General features: G+C 34.8%; 1 protein-coding gene across 3 annotated transcripts in view; it reads left to right on the plus strand.

Moving 5' to 3' along the window:
- Positions 1–20,510, plus strand: part of LOC123533605 (protein CUSTOS-like) — a 70,749-nt gene that overhangs the window by 19,342 nt on the left and 30,897 nt on the right. For all 3 annotated transcript variants that reach the window (XM_053519556.1, XM_053519554.1, XM_053519555.1), the window contains one exon: positions 2,895–2,999. In XM_053519556.1, coding sequence (XP_053375531.1) covers positions 2,912–2,999 — 88 coding nt within the window. In that variant the 5' untranslated portion in view covers positions 2,895–2,911. The remainder of the gene's footprint in view (positions 1–2,894; positions 3,000–20,510) is intronic.

The raw sequence follows: 20,510 nt of genomic DNA on the forward strand, positions 1-20,510 counted from the left end.
AGAGCTAAAAATAGAAAAATCTTGTCCAGCTTTCACAGGTCAAACTGCTTGCTGGATATCAATATAACATCACAGGAGTGATCAGTACCAAGCCTAGTTGCGCGTGCCGCCGGCACATTCAGCATCGCTGCACAAAATGGCTGCCAGAGCTAAAAATAGAAAAATCTTGTCCGACTTTCACAAGTCAAAGTGCTGGCTGGATTTCGACAAAACTTCACAGGAGTGATCAGTACCAACCCTAGCAGGCATATCGCTGGCATGTTCTGCTTGGCTGCACAAAATGGACACCAGAGCTAAAAATAGAAAAATCTTGTCCAGCTTTCACAGGTCAAACTGCTGGACAGATTTCGCCAAAACTTCACAGGAATGATCAGTACCAAGCCTTGTTGTGCATATTGCCAACACATTCCACTTTGCTGCACAAAATGGCCACCAGAGCTAAAGGTATACATAGGGGGAGACATGTTTTTGTGACAAAAACGCCTTCTAGTCCACTAATTTATTATTTTCGTTATAACAGAAGGGATTAATGTTTCAAACTTCAGTAATTATTCAGCATCATTACCCTCATCATGTGACACAAGGGTCATAACTCTTGCACCAACATTTCATGAATTATCCCTCCCTTTGTGTAATCACAGTATTGTACAGATGACAGTCCTTTTCTTCGTGTAATTACAGTATTGTACCAGTGATGACAGCCCTTCTCTTCGTGTAATTACAGTATTGTACCAGTGATGACAGTCCTTCTCTTCGTGTAATTACAGTATTGTAACTGATGATGACAGTCCTTCTCTTCATGTAATTACAGTATTGTAACTGATGATGACAGTCCTCTCTTCCTGTAATTACAGTATAGTCTGATGATGACAGTCCTTCTCTTTGTGTAACTACAGTCTTGTAACTGATGATGACAGTCCTTCTTTTTGTGTAACTACAGTATTGTAACTGATGATAATAGTCCTTCTCTTTGTGTAATTACAGTATTGTAACTGATGATGACAGTCCTCTCTTCGTGTAATTAGAGTATTGTTACTAATGATGACAGTCCTTCCCTTCTTGTAATTACAGTATTGTAACTGATGGTGACAGTCCTTCTCTTCGTGTAGTTACAGTATTGTAACTGATGATGACAATCCTTCTCTTTGTATAACTACAGTATTGTAACTGATGGTGACAGTCCTTCTCTTTGTGTAATTACAGTATTGTAACTGATGATAGTAGTCCTTCTTTTTGTGTAACTACAGTATTGTAACTGATGGTGACAGTCCTTCTCTTTGTGTAATTACAGTATTGTAACTGATGATAGTAGTCCTTCTCTTTGTGTAATTACAGTATTTTAACTGATGATGACAGTCCTTCTCTTCGCGTAATTACAGTATTGTAACTGATGGTGATAGTCCTTCCCTTTGTGTAATTACAGTATTGTAACTGATGGTGACAGTCCTTTTCTTCATGTGATTACAGTTTTGTAACTGATGATGACAGCCCTTTCCTTTGCGTAATAACAGTATTGTTACTGAGAGTAACAGTCATTCTCTTTATGTGATTACAGTTTTGTAACAGATGGTGACATCCCTTCCCTTTGTGTAATTACAGTATTGTAACAGATGGTGACATCCCTTCCCTTTGTGTAATTACAGTATTGTAACTGATGGTGACAGTCCTTCTCTTCATGTGATTACAGTTTTGTAACTGATGATGACAGCCCTTTCCTTTGTGTAATAACAGTATTGTTACTGATAGTAACAGTCATTCTCTTCATGTGATTACAGTTTTGTAACAGATGGTGACATCCCTTCCCTTTGTGTAATTACAGTATTGTAACAGATGGTGACATCCCTTCCTTTGCGTAATTACAGTATTGTAACTGATGATGACAGCCCTTCAGTACTATTACAGTATTGTAACTGATGGTGACAGCCCTTCAGTACTATTACAGTATTGTAACTGATGGTGACAGCCCTTCCCTTTGTGTAATTACTGTATTGTAACTGATGATGACAGCCCTTCCCTTCCTGTTTTTACAGTCTTGCAACTGATGGTGACGGTCTTTCTCTTAGTGTAATTACAGTTTTGTAACAGATGGTGACATCCGTTCCCTTTGTGTAAGTACAGTAATGTAACAGATGATGACAGTCCTTCTCTTCATTTTGTTACAGTATTGTAACAGATGGTGACATCCCTTCCCATTGTGTAATTACAGTATTGAAACTGATGGTGACAGCCCTTCAGTACTATTACAGTATTGTAACAGATGGTGACATCCCTTCCCATTGTGTAATTACAGTATTGAAACTGATGGTGACAGCCCTTCAGTACTATTACAGTATTGTAACTGATGGTGACAGCCCTTCCCTTTGTGTAATTACAGTATTGTAACTGATGATGACAGCCCTTCCCTTCGTGTTATTACAGTATTGCAACTGATGGTGACGGTCTTTCTCTTAGTGTAATTACAGTATTGTAACTGATTGTGACAATCTTTCTCTTCGTGTAGTTGCAGTATTTTAACTGATGGTGACAGTCCTTCCCTTTGTGTAATTACAGTATTGTAACTGATGATGACAGCCCTTCCCTTCGTGTTATTACAGTATTGCAACTGATGGTGACGGTCTTTCTCTTAGTGTAATTACAGTATTGTAACTGATTGTGACAATCTTTCTCTTCGTGTAGTTGCAGTATTTTAACTGATGGTGACAGCCCTTCCCTTTGTGTAACTAGTTTTGTAACTGATGGTGACAGCCCTTCCCTTTGTGTAACTAGTTTTGTAACTGATGGTGACAGCCCTTCCCTTTGTGTAACTAGTTTTGTAACTGATGGTGACAGCCCTTCCCTTTGTGTAACTAGTTTTGTAACTGATGGTGACAGCCCTTCCCTTTGTGTAATTACAGGCCTGATAAACAGATAGATGATGCAGACAATGTTGATAATATGTTTAATGCAACTCCAGGCTTTAGGAGACATGTTTCGAGAAAATTGTCTGCAGCTTTGGACAGGTAAGTTCTTAGAATCTACTAGGAGCAGAGATGAAAGTTAATATCAATTTTAAGCTGCAGTACAAGTCTCTACAAGCGAAATATTTCAGTTATCCCCGATATTTCAGCTGCCAAACGAAGTGATTAAAACCAGGAACACGTCAGTTATCTGGAATGAAATCACCGGGGATAACTGAAATATTTCACTCGTAGAGACTTGTACTGTGTATTTCAAAGCAATTTGTGGGTCAGTTTAGTATTTATGGAAGGCTTTAATTGTTTCAAAGGGCCATCATGCAGGTAGAGGCTGCAAGTGTATAAACTCCGATTTTGACATGTTCTAGAAGTATGCCGAGTAGCTTCCCATAGCGTTACGCTCACATAGTTCACCTTTTCAATGTATATGATACTGTGACCGGACTTTTGGTCATCGATTTTTTTTTTCATTTGACAAACATATAAAAAGTATATTTGTATGAAAAAAAGGGATTTTTGATATTAAAGGTGGTCAATCACATTTAATCAACATTTAATGACATTTTTTACTTTTTGTATATTCTGGTAGAGAATTATTTAAGGAACAAAAAGACCGATTACATAGAGTTAGATTCCTATTTGAAATGTATATTTTATTATTTTTATAAAATTTTGTAATTACTCCCCTTTAATATGAAAGTATATAAAAAGCTGGGTATTTCTTCTTATTTCGATACAATGTCTAGTTTTACATTTGCATTTGATAGACATATCAACTATTGAACAATCTGAACCAAAATGCAAGTTTTAAAGCTGTGTGTAGCTTCTGAATTCATTTATTTCCAATCTATCTTGGTTGCGCAACCAAGATAGGCAAAGGGAGGTAATAATAATTTTTCAAACTTGCGTTTCTAATGAATTCCATCTAAATACGTACTTTTTAATGCAAATATTTTACAAATATATTACAATATGTCTAATATTTATACATTTCCTTAGGCAAAGTATGTTTATCAAATTTATACTTATGATAAAATAACTCTATCTTGGTTGGGCAACCAGGATAGGAAAATGAAATTTTAAAAATACCTCCAATGAAAATCTAATTTGTATTAAGTGTTAAGTGATCATAGATGAGTGTAAATGATCAGATGCTAAAGTTTCGAACAAATCCGTTACATGGCCAAAATCTGATTATCCACCTTTAAACAAAAAATATACACTGGACCTGTGCCTGTGATAATACCCTGATCAACGTTAGTACACCTCGTCACACTTTCATAGGTGTCTATGTTTATGTTACAGAAGTTTTGCATTCTGCAGATTTTAAAAAACTAGTGAGCCAAATTCTTTCTTAGATCATTATATATCTTTCACATCAAAGGATGACCACACACAACATGTTAAGCCAGCACTTTTTTTTAATTTTCAGTTTTTAGGTAGAATTCTCAAAATATTTGAGTCAACAGGGGGCAAATAAAAATGAAAACCAAAATTTGAGCTGTCTTCCAAGTAAAGGAAAATAAAATGTCCAAAATGGTAGAAATATTTTATTTTTTGTACACAATTAAGCTTTCAAGCTTAAACTCATTCACACTCACAAATGAACCATTTTGAACTATTTTATATCCATCATTTCAATAATACTATATTGTTGTTTTCTGTATGTGTAGCTTGTTATATGCATGATGTTGTTTTTGTTATACACTAGTTTTGGAAAAACGGGATGTTTTATGTGATGGCATGTGCATCAGTCCATCTGTCCGTCATAATTGGTGTCCGGAGCATAACTTTATAACCGTTAAAGGTATTGAACTTTAAACTTGGCATATAGGTAGATGGTGATGCGACACTGTGCAGACCGCTTCAACAGATTCTGTAGGTCAAGGTCACAAATTGAGCTGAAAGGTCAAATCTGTCCTTAATGTTTTGTGTTCGGAGCATAACTTATTGACTTTTGAAGTATTGACTTCAAAGTCACATGAAGGTAGGTAAGTGATAAGACAATATGCAGAGAGCATAAACCTGGTCTGAAATCAAGGTCACAAAAAATGAGCTGAAAGGTCAAACATGTTTTCCATATTTAGTGTCTGGAGCATAACTTATTAACCATTCAAGGTATTTACTTCAAACTTGGGATGAAGGTAGGTGGTGATGAGACAAGTGCTGAGTGCATGAATTTGGGTGGTAGGTCAAAGGTCAAGGTCACAGCAAGGTCAATTCTGCACATCATATTTTGTGTCCAGAGCATATCTTAAAAATATTAAAGGTGTTGACTTGAAACTTGGAATCTAGGCAGGTAGTGATGAGACAATGTGCAGACTGCAGCAATCTACATTACATCGCCCCACCATCTCCATTAAACCTCTCCCCCTTTCCATCCCCCTCTTCCCACAAAAAAAAATTTAGTTTCTTGCCCTTTAGTATCCTGTCATCGCCACCTCATACACACACATACCCTGCTTTCCTGCCCCCCAACCCCCCCACCACCTCCCCTGACACAACTCCCACAAGAAAAACCTTAAAATGATGTTTTTTCTTTAAATTTTGTTTCCATCCTCCTCTGAAATAACCAATCAGGCTTATGTTGCCCCCGCTTGGCAGAGCTCTTGTTTGTTTATACAAAGGACATCATATGGTTACTGCCATGGCTATGAACTGCCTACATGCAATTATTTTATCTTGATGATTTCTAGGCCAAGTTTAATAGGTGAGCAATATAGGGTCATCATGACCCTTTTGTTTTATTGTGATCGCTCACCATCCGGCGTCCGTCCAAACTTTCCTTTAAACAACATCTCCTCTGAAACCATTTACTGGAAGTTGATGAAACTTGGCCTGGATGTTCATTGGGTGGTCCCCTTCAAAAGATGTTCAAAGAATTGAATTCCACACATAACTCTGGTTGCCATGGCAACCGAAAGGAAAAACTTAAAAAATCTTCTTATCCAAAACCACAAAGCTTAGAGCCTCAATATTTGGCATGTGACATCATCTAATGGTCCTCTATAAAGATTGTTCAAATTATGCCCCTGGGATGAAAAGAGGTCCTGCCCTGGGGGTCCCAAGTTTTACATAGACTTATATAGGAATTTTTTTTTTTTAAATTCTTGTCTGAAACCAAAAGATCTAGGCCTTTGATATTTGGTATGAAGCATTGCCTTGTGGTCATCTTCTTGTCTGAAACTGGAAGGCCTAGGCTTTTGATATTTGGTATGTTGCATTGCCTAGTGGTCCTCTACCAAAGTTGTTCAAATTGTGTCCCTGGGGTGAAAATAGGCCCTGCCCTGGGGGTACCAAGTTTTACATAGACTTATATAGGAAATGTTTTTTTTAAATCTTCTTGTCTGAAAGTTCAAGACCTAGGCCTTTGATATTTAGTATGTATTATTGCCTAGTGGTTCTTTAACAAGATTGTTCAAATAATGCCCCTGGGGTAAAAAGTGGCGTGTGACATCATCTAATGGTCCTCTATAAAGATTGTTCAAATTATCCATCATAATTTACTGGAGACAAAAAAAGCTGAATTGACTGAATTAAGATCAAAAATAATGCAAGGAGTCTTTATAATGGGTTTCAGATGGAGAAAAGCCTACTAAATATTTCTGTAATCTAGAGAATAGGAATTATATTTCAAAAATAATGAACTGTCTGTTTTCATCATCTGGTACTTTACTATCTAGCCAAAATGAAATTATGAATGAAGCAGTTAAACACTATAAAAATTTGTATTTATATAGACACACTGAAAACATTGATTTAAACAACATTTTGTTAAATGATAATATACCTAAGTTAAGCGAACATGAGAAAGAAAGCTTAGAAGGATATTTAAGTTACACTGAAATGTTGGCCAGTCTAAAGAAAATGTCTAATGATTCCTCACCAGGAACCAGTGGTTTTACTGCAGCTTTTTTTAAATTCTTCTGAAAAGATATAGGTCATTTTCTGGTTCGGTCTATTAAGGAGGTAGGTTACCTTCATATTTGTATGTGCGCATGTCCAACCGGAAGCTAATGTGACGATTTACGACGACGTTTACGACAAACTAAATGTGTTTGTATATTCATTCTTCTGAAAACAAATCATGAATTTGTCTTCGATCTGATGCTTTATGGTTTAATAATGCAAAAATAATGAATAAATTGCCGCAGAAACGCTTCAAAACAATGTTGCCTTAAAATGACGTCACTGACGTCATGACGTTACATGTCAGTTACCGCGCAAAATCAGTAGCTTTTATCTTGAAAGTACGTAATTCTGTACATTTTCTTTATTTTAACTATTTTCAAATAACCATTATTTGCTGAAATATTTTTTATGAGTCATTTGCTCTGAATAATAATCAGTATTTTGCTTCTTTTATGTAGTTATATTGAAATGTTATGCGGAATGTAAGGAAATGGATGATGGCAACCAATGTTATTTGGAATATAGTTGGGTGAAAGGTTACTTGTTACGGCCATTTTCAAATAAAAAGTCTAGCAGTTTGATTTGTAATACCTATTTTTCAGATTCCATTGATAATTTGTTACTTACATACTAAAACTAAGATCTAAAATTGTTCAAATTTCAGTAGAAAATTGTGGTTTCTTGAATTGAATTGATGTTACCATGGAAACGAAGCCCGTGACCTATGTATCTAAATGTAAAATTCAAAAGCGTTGACACTGGTCTATTTAAGAAACACAGCTTCGGCTTTTTATTTTCATTTCAACAATATCCATGAGAATAATAGCAGCACGCTGAACGATTTTTCCATGAAAAATGCCAGACGAGGGGTACTGCTGTAAGTATTTTAAGCTGTGAAATTTGTTTGAATAAATGCAAATAACACGAAAATGTAACCTTCGTTAGAAATAATATGTTTTAAAGCTACATCAACTAGAAAGATAATCTTACTCAATATCTTTTTTAAAGAAATTACGACAAACAGCAAGATATAAGCTATTTTAAACATCTCTGTTGCCATGGTTACTTTAAAATTTAAGAAAAATAGGGTACCATGTAAAGTGCTTGGTATTTTGCTAATAATATTACCCAAATATTTCATGTTGGTCATTAACAGAATGGTACTGAAGCCGTCGAAAACCCCTATTTTTATACATAATTGTTTAAAAATGAGAGAAAATGCGTTACCATGGAAACACGAGTCCCGCAACATATATATTTTAAGCTTATATTAGAAAGATAACGTGCATACCAGTAAAATTATCAATTATGCAGACTTCTACGGATATCTATGAAACTAAGATACACTGGAAAGTGTTAAATATCCGTATTTTCCTTCTTCTTTCAATATGAAATACCTTTGGAGGGTCATGTTCTTCAAACCTGGATAAAAATTGAACTAGAAGGGACAGAGACAAACGAAATTGAGATTGTAGCAGTTAAAACTTCATATTACACGAAATACAAAAACATGCTGCGGTTCAACTAATTTGAATTTACCCTTGTAACAAGGTATCCTACCTCCTTAATCAGTCTCTGGACACGGGAGAATTATCTGTTTCTCTCAAACAAGGGGTCATAACTTGCATACCAAAAGGTGATAAAGATAAACGATATATAAAAAATTGGCGGCCCATTTCCTTGCTAAATGTATCTTATAAAATTGCTTTAGGCAGCATTGCCCAACTTTTGAAAACAGTATTAGGTAAACTCATAAGCGAAGATCAAACTGGCTTTTTATCAGGAAGGTATATGGGTGATAATATAAGGTTAGTGTATGATGTTATGCAATATACAGAAGAACACCAGTTACCAGGAATGCTCTTGCTAATTGACTTCTCAACGGCTTTTGACTCTATTTCTTGGACATTTATGTACAAGGTCCTAAGATTTTTCAATTTTGGAGAAAATATTATAAAATGGATTAAATTATTTTATACTGATATTGTATCAAGTGTAACCATTCATGGGCATTTATCAGATTGGTTCAGGGTCCAACGTGGCTGCCGTCAGGGAGATCCCCTTTCCCCTTATATTTTTATACTTTGTGCTGAGATATTAGCAATTTTAATTAAACAGAATGAAAATATTAAAGGAATCAGATTAAACAACATCGAATTTCTACTCTCCCAATATGCTGATGACACTACTATAATGTTAGATGGAACTGAAAAGTCTTTGAAAAATACCATGCAAACTTTAAATGTTTATGCTAAACTTTCAGGTCTTAAAATCAATGTAGAAAAAACTAAAGCTATATGGATTGGTTCAATGAAAAAAAGCAACTTCAGCATTTGTCCTGAACTCAATTTACAGTGGGAGTCAGAATCTTTTAAGTTACTTGGAGTTATTTTCACTGTTGACTTGAACAACATTATTGAAACTAATTATTTGTTGAAAATTGAAGAAATTAAGAGATTATTTATTCAGTGGTCAAAAAGAAAAATCACTCCAATTGGCAAAAATGTGGTGATTAAGACTTTAGCATTACCAAAAATAAATCACCTCATTATGAGTCTACCAAACCCTAGTTATGAAATTGTCAAGACAATTCAAAATATGTTTTTCAAATATTTGTGGTCTGGATGCCCAGACAAAATAAAACGTAATATCATAACTCAGTCATATGAATATGGAGGACTCCGAATTGTAAATCTGGAGGTTTTCATGTCAGCTTTGAAGAAAACATGGCTTAGAAGATACCTTAATTACAATACTAAATATTTTAATCTAGTGAAAGATATATACCCTTTCCTGGAAGATTTGACAAAATATGGAAATGATTTTTTGAAAAATAAAATAACTACTGTCAAAAACATGTTCTGGAAAGATGTGTTCATAGGTTTCACACAATTGAGCTTACAATGCCCAAACTCATGGAGTGAATTTTGCTCCTTACCTGTCTGGTATAACAGTATGTTTAAAGTTGGAAGAACAGGTATTTGTTTTCCAAGATTTGTAAGAAGTGGCATTATTTTAGTTAATGATTTCTTAGATGGAAATGGAAATTTTTTGTCCTTTAATGACTTTATTAATAAGCATAATATAAACACAAATTTCCTACAATATCAAAATATTGTAGAATCTATTAGAAGTTTTCTTAACAGTCTGAGAATTCCTCATCATGCAAAAAAAAGAAGACAGTCCTGTACAACCTTTGTCAGTCAAAATTGTCAATAGTAAGAAAAAAGGTTGTAGATTTATTTATGACTCACTGCTAAAATCTAGTAAGTTTCCATATTCTAATAGAAAATGGTGTGAAGAATTAAACCTGAATGTTAACTTTAATTGGTCATTTATATATAGACTCCCATTTATTGTAACTAAGAATTCAAAGTTGCAGTGGTTCCAGTACAGAATAAACCATAGAATACTAGGAACAAACTCTTTGTTAGAAAAAATGGGCATTAAAAACAATAATTTGTGCAGTTTTTGTAACAGACAAAGTGAAACTATAAAACATTTGCTATGGGACTGTGAATTTGCTACTGCTTTTTGGAATGATGTAAAAAGATGGCTAAGGGACAAATGTACCAATTTAAATACAAACTGGTCTATTGTGGATGTGATTTTGGGAAATGAAAAATTTAGTCAAGCTACAACAAATCTAATTTTAGTGGCTAAATATACAATATTTAAATGTAGAATGAATAATATATTTCCAAATATAGTGATGTTCAGAACCGAAGTGGAATTTCTATTGAAGACAGAGATGTTTAATGCCAAAAAAGATAATAAATTAAATAAATTCAGAGAAGTATGGAGTGAATATGCTTCTTTGCTTTTGAATAGAGATTAATTACATATTTAGAGGTCTATTATCTTTTTCCAGCGCTGCACTGAACTTTTTCTGTTCATCTTTTTTTTTCTCCTCCCTTTTTAGCTCACCTGTCACATAGTGACAAGGTGAGCTTTTGTATGACGTACCATTTGGGTCAAAAGTCTGAAATCGCTCAAGCGGTACCATAATACAGGGTAAGCGTGTAAATTTACACGCTCACCGTGTAAATTTATACGTTAAGCGTGTTTTTTACACGGTTAGCGTATAAAATACACGCTAAGCGCGTAAAATTACACGCTTACCGTGTAAATTTACACGTTCAACGTGTATTTTCGTTGACCCGATTCCTTATTTAGAATTCGAGCGAATAGACCAATCAAAATTTAGTTTAGAACTGCAAAAATGACTGCATTCACCGCGGACCAGTAGTATGTCGTCTTCTGTATCCATATGAAAAAAAAAATGCAGATAGCTGTAGTTTCTTAAACGAGTGTATATTATTAAATGGGAAATAATTCACAACTAAAAGCAAATGGAGAATAATTTCATTGAAGAAATTGATAATATATTTTCGTTGTAGCCAACGACCGGCTGCGCGAAGTCCCAGTTATGTAAATGATGCGTACCTGTAACTAACAAACTTACACTGAAATGGATAATAATTTATAACTACAGCGAAATGGATAATTATTTCATTGGCGAAATGGATAATAATTTCATTGGCGAAATGGATAATATTTATTTCTGGGTAGCCAACGACTGGCTACGCGAAGTACCGGTTATTTATTTGATGCGTAACTGTTACTAACAAACTTAAATGAAATTGATAATAATTTATAACTACAACGAAATGGAGAATAATTTCATTGACGAAATGGATAATATTTATTTTTGGGTAGCCGACGACCGGCCGCGCGAACATACTGTAATATTTGTCATGCGTACAAAGTTATTACTGAAATGAATAATAATTTATAACTAAAACGAAACAGAGAATAACTTCATTCACAAAATGGATAATATTTATTTCTGGGTAACCGGCAACCGGCCGCGCGAAGCCTAGAAAATGCATATTATACGTTTAGTTTTTTTTTTCTCGAGTTAAATCATATTTTATTGCTTATTACTGTTTACATTTATTTATGCTAACAAACATCAAAAATGTACATGTACAGCCATGAAAATAAACAAATAGGTCGGGCCACAAGTACATGTAACTTACAAACTTATTACTAAAATGGATAATAAATACAACGAAATGGAGAATATTATTTCATAGCCGAAATTCCTAAAATTTGTATTACTTAAATGGAAAATAATTATATATGGAACATTTAAAGATCAATTATTTATACCAAAGTATTTGTCTTATTTTCTTACTCGACATCGGAGAACTTACAACCTGCCGCAATAAGGTTGCATGATACTTGTAATATAATCAAAAAGTTGAATATGAAATATTCAATTAAGTCCAGCCTTTCATATTATATCCACTTATACTAAAGTGAGGATGAATTATTATATCCACTTATACTAAAGTGAGGATGAATTCATTCCGTATTCAAAAATAGTAATCATCTTAAAATTGTTATCAATTCTATTGATTCTTCGGATTGAAAGTTTTTATTTGAAAATATGAAATGGCAGCGGTCAGATTTAAGAGAGAGAGAGAGAGAGAGAGAGAGAGTGGAAGGGGGGGGGAAAGGTGTAGCAGCAGGGAAGAGTGTTCTAGACTTGAAATCTTATTCTATTTTTTTTGCGGAATTCAGCTTTATCATAATTATTCTATTAAATTACGGATAATGACTTTGCGCATGATACAGTTTCAATATGAAAATGATCCAGCATGTAAATTAAAAAATAAAAAATTATAGATTTATATTAGCAGGAAGGCCTAATACGAATCAGTTGTCCCAGATATTAGGTATTTCCCATCAGTAGTAGTTAAAAGTCCTTGATTCATATCTAAGGAATTTACATTTGTTGTTACTACACGTTCATCGTTTTAAAAATAAATGTCCATTAAATTTCCAAATATATTCTTACAGACTTTAGAATACTAAATATCCTGTGAAATTTTTATTTTCGTTTCACAAGACAGCTCCGCCACGTGATATATTAATCCGTGTTCGTTCAAATATAGTGGCATTGATGACCGAAGGCATTAAATTGTATCATATCAAAGCCATCTTATATGATTCAGTAAATTTTATGATCCGCTCTAATTAGGGAACCCCGAAAGGATTTCCTGTTCTGATAACCTAGGTGACATATGTTTCATCATGTCATTTTGCATAAAAGTTACGTAATGATTTCCGGTAGATCACTTAAAACAGCAACTTCAGTGGAGCCGCTCGATTCCCCCACCCCTCCCCAATTATGTATATGTCATTAAAGTCGGAGAAAAATAAATACTATTATTATTTACATATATATCAATTGAAGTTGTAGAATAAATAGATATATAATAACAAATGACATTTTAAAATGTAAAGTACAAGTTTTATATGTGTATGATGTGTGGAATTAGACTTGAAATGCTTGTTCTTTTCTGACGAAAATAAGAATAAAGCAGGCTTTTCAGGTAAGATATAATAAAAAATATACATGTCTTTAATCAAAGCATATATACAGTAGAATAAATTACTTGACTGAAATCATCTTTACAGTGGCAAAACATTTCGTAATATAATGAAAATATTATTAGTAATATATAATAATAAGTATATAATAGTAATAATTCAATCATAAACTTTATAAATATCTTCCTTTGTAACATAAATTTTGATTGGCTAATTTATTCAAAAGTTTAACTCAAGCGAGCGATACGCGCTAAGGGTATAAATTTGTAAGCTAAGCGTATTTTTTACCCGGTAAACGCATAAAAATACACGGTGAGCGTATACTTTTATAGATCTACCGATTGAAATACACGGTAAGCGTGTAAATTTACACGCTAACCGTGTAAATTTACATGCTAACCGTGTATTATGGTATTGCTCGAGCGATTTCAGACTTTTGACCCAAACGGTACGCCATACTTTTGTGATCACCCTTCGTCCGTGCGTGCCTCCGTGCGTCGTCCGTGCGTCAACAATTTCTTGTCTGCACGATGGTGGTTTCATTTATGATTTTATTTTAACCAAACTTGCACACAACTTGTATCACCATAAGATCTCGGCTCCTTTCTTGAACTGGCCAGATCCCATTATGGGTTCCAGAGTTATGGCCCCTGAAAGGGACAAAATTAGCTATTTTGAGCTTGTCTGCACAATAGCAGCTTTATTTATGATTTGATTTTTACCAAACTTGCACACAACTTGTATCACCATAAGATCTTGGTTCCTTTCTGGAACTGGCCAGATTCTTTTATGGGTTCCAGAGTAATGGCCCCAAAATAGCTATTTTGACCTTGTCTGCACAATAGCAGCTTTATTTATGATTTGATTTTTACCAAACCTGCACACAACTTTATCACCATAAGATCTTGGTTCCTTTCTGGAACTGGCCAGATTCCTTTATGGGTTCCAGAGTTATGGCCCCTGAAGGGGTATAAATTAGCTATTTTGACCTTGTCTGCACAATAGCAGCTTCTTTTATGATTTGATTTTAACCAAACTTGCACACAACTTGTATCACCACAAGATCTTGGTTCCTTTCTTGAACTGGCCAGATTCCATCATGGGTTTCAGAGTTATGGCCCCTTAAAGGTTTAAAATTAGCTATTTTGGCTTTTGCAGCCATATAGAGACTTCATTTATGGTTTTATTTGATATAAACTTCCAAAATATCTTCAACAACAATAAATTTTGGATTCCATGACAAATCAGATCCAATCGTAGGTTCCAGAGTTATTTTATCTGATTACCTCCCCTTATTGTAATCAAAATGGATTTATATCAGTAAATACTTACAGGACTTATTTGAAATTTCATTATTGTTATTAGTTGGACTGAGACAATCAGGGTAGATAACTATGTACTGATTTTATGTCAAATTACCTCCCTTTCTTTCAAATTAAAATGGGTATATCTCCGTAACTAATGAAGATACTGATCTGAATTTCATTTATGTCAACAGATTTATTTGGCAGATCCTTCTTTTGTTCACTTATAATTTTTTTTTTTTAATTACTTCACATTTACGTTACTATAAATAGCTTATTTTTAGTAACTTTTTTATTATTAGCCGTAGGGAAAAACCGAGACCACTTTTCTGTGGTACAACATGGATGGTACCTCCAATTTTTAGGTATATTTTGACATATCTATACCTTGTAAGAATTTTCTTTCTTTTTGGTTAAATTTTTTCCCTTTGTTGTTCCTGTCCTTTGGACTTAGATATTTTTTCTGAGGACCCTCTTGGCCTCAAGTGCAATGATGACAGGTGAGCGATATAGGGCCATCATGGCCGTCTTGTTTCACCTTCAGTACTTATAGTTTGCTTTTTGTTTTCCACTTTGTTCAAGGCTCCATTTTACTTTGTAAAAGGGTTTTGCAACAGACTCTCACTGATCTTGTCTCCTTTATAACATGTTTTTTATATGTCTTCCTATATCATAAATTGACAGAAGTAGCGGTATCCTTTTACTGTTGTAGTGTACTGTCTTGTTTATGTGTGTATGTATGTTGTCCGTTCTTTTTTGTGTAAAAATTCATAAAAAGTTAACATTAAGATCTGTCAAAAGTAATATGGAAATTGCCTAGTTTGAAATGCTTTACTATAATAATTATCTCTTAGATAAAAGCAACTTTAATGTAATACAGTTGTATCATTCTCCTTTCACCATTTATAACAAATTAATATCTAATAGTAAAGAACTTATTTTATAATTTAGTATCTCCCTTACTGGTTGCTTGAAAATACATATTTTTGGTTACATCTTAACCATTGACTAGCTTGGCGCGGTTGGTTTTACCTTTGCTGGCTGTGTAGAGCATTGTCGGACTGCATGGATGTGCAGGCTGATTGTGATCTACTCTGGTTGCAGGTGTGGGGCCAACAGCGTCCAGCATGGTGCAATCTGATGAGCGTTTGCATTGATCTCTATTCAGCCAGTACCTTTTTTTTGGTAAATACCCCTTAGAATATGGTGCAGTCTGATGGTTATTTGCATTGATCTCTATTCAGCTAGTACTTTTTTGGTAAATACCCCTTAGAATATGGTGCAGTCTGATGGTTATTTGCATTGATCTCTATTCAGCTAGTACCTTTTTGGTAAATACCCCTTAGAATATGGTGCAGTCAGATGGTTATTTACATTGATCTCTATTCAGCCAGTACCTTTTTTGGTAAATACCCCTTAGAATATGGTGCAGCCTGATGGGTGTTTGCATTGATCTCTATTCAGCCAGTACCTTTTTTGGTCAATTACCCATTAGAATACTTATTAATATGGTACTCCGCCCAAGATTGGAGAATGATGTCCATATAGAAATTTAGCTGTCTTTATATAAAAAAATTTAATAAGAGTTATGATATTTTAAGTAGTTCCATAACAAACATTGTTAATGTAGTCTTTTCAAAAGCCATAGAGCTTGTATGTTATTATATTTATGTGATTTGTGGAATAAAATATATGCCCATAAAAAAAGAAAAAAAAAAAAAAAAAAAAAGATTGTTCAAATTATGCCTATGGGGTGAAAAGAGGCCCCGTCCCGGGGGTCTCAAGTTTTACATAGACTTAAATAGGAATAAAATTTAAAAATCTTCTTGTCTGAAACCACAAGACCTAAGGCATTTGATGTTTGGTATGTAGTATTGCCTTGTGGTTCTCTACCAAGATTATTCAAATTATGCCCCTGGGGTAAAAAGAGGCCCTGCCCCAGGGGTCCCAAGTTTTACATAGACTTATATAGGAAAATGTTTTAAAAATCTTCTTGTCTGAAACTGCAAGGCCTAGGCTTTCGATTTTTAGTATGTTGCATTGCCTAGTGGTTCTTTTCCAAGACTGTTGAAATTATGCCACTGGAGTAAAAAGAGGCCCTGCGCTGGGGGTACCAAGTTTTACATAGACTTACATAGGAAAAAACTTTTAAAAAGCTTCTGGACTGAAAGTTAAAGGCCTACGCTTTTGATATTCAGTATGTAACATTGCCTAGTGGCTCTCTAAAAAGATTATGCCCCTGGGGTGAAAAGAGGCCCTGCCCCGAGGGTCACATAGTTTTTGTAAGAGTTATATAGGAAAAAATACTTCAAAAATTATCTGATCATATTTCCTAGACTGTTTAATTATAATTACCATATGACCCCAAGTAATTAGGGGTCATTTGACTGTAACCTTGACCTACTTTCTTGTTTTTTAAGATACAGCCTTTAAATTTGGATGACATGTACAGTTTTGCACACTGATCTTAAAACTGACTTTCAGTGACCATGAATGTGACCTACTTTCTTGTGTTTTTAAGATACAGCTTTGAAATTTTGATGGCATGTATAGTTTTGCATGCCGATCTTTAAACAGACTTTCAGTGACCATCAGTGTGACCTACTGACCTACTTTCTTGTTTTCTAACCTACAGCAGAAGGATTTGGACCACCTGTAATATTTTTTTTAAAGGTTTCAAAAGTAATCTTGCATAAACTTTACCTTGACCCACTCTCCTAATTTTCTTATTTTCAGCTCACCTGAGCCAAAGGCTCATGGTGAGCTTTTGTGACTGGTCAATGTCCGTCGTGTGTCGTCCGTCGTGTGTCCGTCAACATTTTCTAAAAAAATCTTCTTCTTGAAAACCACTGGGCAGAATTACACCAAACTTCACAGGAATGATCCTTGGGTGGTCCCCTTTCAAAATTGTTCAAAGAATTGAATTCCATGTAGAACTCTGGTTGCCATGGCAACCGAAAGGAAAAACTTTAAAAATCTTCTTGTGCAAAACCACAGTGCCAAGGGCTTTTATCTCTGGTGTGCAGCATCATCTAGTGGTCCTCTACCAAGATTGTTCAAATTATCCCCCTAGGGTCAAATATGGCCCTGCCCCAGGGGTCAGTGACATAGTTTATATAGACTTATATAGGGAAAACTTTGAAAATCTTCTTGTACAAAACCACACGGCCTAGGGTTTCGATATTTGGTATGTAGCATCATCTAGTGGTCCTCTACCAAGATTGTTCAAATTATCCCCCTAGGGTCAAATATGGCCCCGCCCCGCGGGGTCCCAAGTTTAACATAGACTTATGTAGGAAAAAAAGTTTAAAAATCTTCTCTGAAACCACAAGACTTAGGCCTTTGATAGTTTGTTTGTAGCATTGTCTTATGGTCCTCAACCAATATTGTTCAAATTGTACCCCTGGGGTGAAAAGAGGCCCTGCCCTGGGGGTCCCATGTTTTATATAGACTTATATAGGAAAAAAATATAAAAAGCTTCTTTTCTGAAAGCACACAACATAGGCTTTTGATATTTGGTATGATGCATTGCCTAGTAGTCCTCTACCAAAATTGTTCAAATTATGCCCATGGGGTTAAGAGGCCCTGCCCCAGGGTCACTTAATTATTGTATGAGTTATATAGGAAAAAATACTTTAAAAAATTATCTGATCCTATTTCCAAGACTGTTTAATAATAATTACCTGATGACCCTAAGTAATATGATGTCACTTGACTGTGACCTTGACCTTCTGACCTACTTTCTTGTTTTTAAAAATACAGCCTTGAAATTTGGATGACATGTACATTTTTGCACACCGATCGTAAAACTGAATTTCATTGTGACCTACTGACTTTCTTAATATTTTAGCATCAGTTTGACATTTGAAACATGTAGCTCATATTACCCAGGTGAGCGATCAGGGTCATCATGACCCTCTTAATTGTTAAAGCTTTAGCTAAGAAATTTGTTCAAGCAAGCAACTCTACTCAGGTGAGCGATATAGGGCCATCATGACCCTCTTGTTTAAGATACAGCCTTGAAATTTGGATGACATATACAGTTTTGCACTATGATCTTAACACTGACTTTCAGTGACCATGAATATGACCTATTGACCTACTTCCTTGATATTTTAGCATCAGTTTGACATTTGAAACATGTAGCTCATATTACTCAGGTGAGCAATCCAGGGTCACCATGACCCTCTTGTCTTAGATAGAGCCAATGCAGTGGTCCAGTGGTAACACTGTTTGACTACAAAACCAGGGGAGGTGAGTTCAAGCCCCCGCTTCTCTAACTAAAAATTACTAACATTGGGATAAGCAGGCTTTTTTTAGCTGTTCAACAGGGCCAATTAACGGCCCCATTCCCAATGCAAAATAGGCTCAATTTTCCCCAAATTTGAGCAAAAACTAACAAAAGAACAACAATCCAAAGAAGAAATTCCCAACTGAAATAAATTTTTGATTATTCAAAGAAAATTCCCTTACAGAAGCAAGCCTCTGTGGCGTACATGCTGCGTATTTGCTGTGTATATGCCGCGAACACAGTAGTACGCCAGAGGAGTACATTTTACATACACCGCATGCCGCGTACATGCCGCGTACTATTTCGACGAGTACACAGCATGTACGCAGGAGGTCACTAGTACACTTCAAGTACGCAGCACAGACTCTGAAAATTTAAGGAGTACACTGCATGTACGCAGGAGGGACTTGTACAAGAAAGCAGTACACTGCATGTACACCGCAGATACTTTGAAATTTGTGCAGTACACTTCATATACGCGGGAAAGACTTGTACAATTTCTTTTGGCATTTATACTTAGTTTTTTTTTTATAAGTTAAAGTCGGAAGTAAACTTCATATATGCGGGAGGGACTTGTTCATTTTCTTTTGGTGTTTATACTTTGAATTTTTTAGGTAAAAGTCTGAAGTACACTTCATGCAGGAAGGATTTGTACATTTTTTTTTTTTTTTGGAAGCAAGAACTTGATTTCCGTGTAACTTTTATCTTAATAGCATAGAATAGTTCAGATTACCGTATTCTGAACAATGAAAATTTGCCAAACTATTTGCAATGTTCATTTGTGAAGCTTACATCTTAGTGATTTCTGAGCTGCACCTTGCATGCAGTGTAAAAATATATTCTTTTTCATTTTGAATTAATCCTGGAGCTTTCTAACTTGGATAATTGAAAAGCCTTATTTGAACTTTGTTGCATTACATTTTGTAATACATGAAATAATTACCAAATAATGCCTCAATCAGAAGAATTAATAGCTCTCACTGTTATTTGAATACTCTTAAGCAAAACACCATTCTATCATGTTTTATAAAGGCTTTAATGCTCATTATGTTAACTCATTAAGGCCTCACCAAATTAAAAAGTTATTCATCGGATTTGCCGCTCATATATTTTCAGAACGTTTTTGGCTAATTGCGCTCGCCCCATTGGAAAAAATCAATCCAAAATTTTTTGGTGCGCTACTTTTACGGACGTAAAAGTGTATAAATGCTTATATAATTCCAGTCCTAGATTGTTCTCAGATGGATTTTAATCAAAATAAATACATACTACGCACACATCGTCTATAATAAATCATAACACTTATATTTAGTTGCATTAAAGTTGTTTCCCCTTGATGCAGTTACGCCATTTTCTTCAAATGTTTACCAAATTACATGCTACAAAAATTGATTTATTTCATTGAAAAGTGGATGGAGAAAAGCATACTAATTTATTTGATAACATCAATCTACATTATTTTGGTAAGGGTAAATACTTATTGATGCATGTCACTTATCTTTTTTCTGTTTTTTTTCTGTCCAAATGATCAGCATTTGCATACGAAAGTTGGTGGGGTAAGGAATTTACATTATCACAGCAGTTTCGCCACACGAGTACACAGCATGTATGCAGCAGGAGTACACAGCATGTACGCCACAGGACTCG

The sequence above is a fragment of the Mercenaria mercenaria genome, chromosome 12 (genome assembly GCF_021730395.1).
Source record: "Mercenaria mercenaria strain notata chromosome 12, MADL_Memer_1, whole genome shotgun sequence".
In the NCBI taxonomy this organism is placed as follows: Eukaryota; Metazoa; Mollusca; class Bivalvia; order Venerida; family Veneridae; genus Mercenaria; species Mercenaria mercenaria.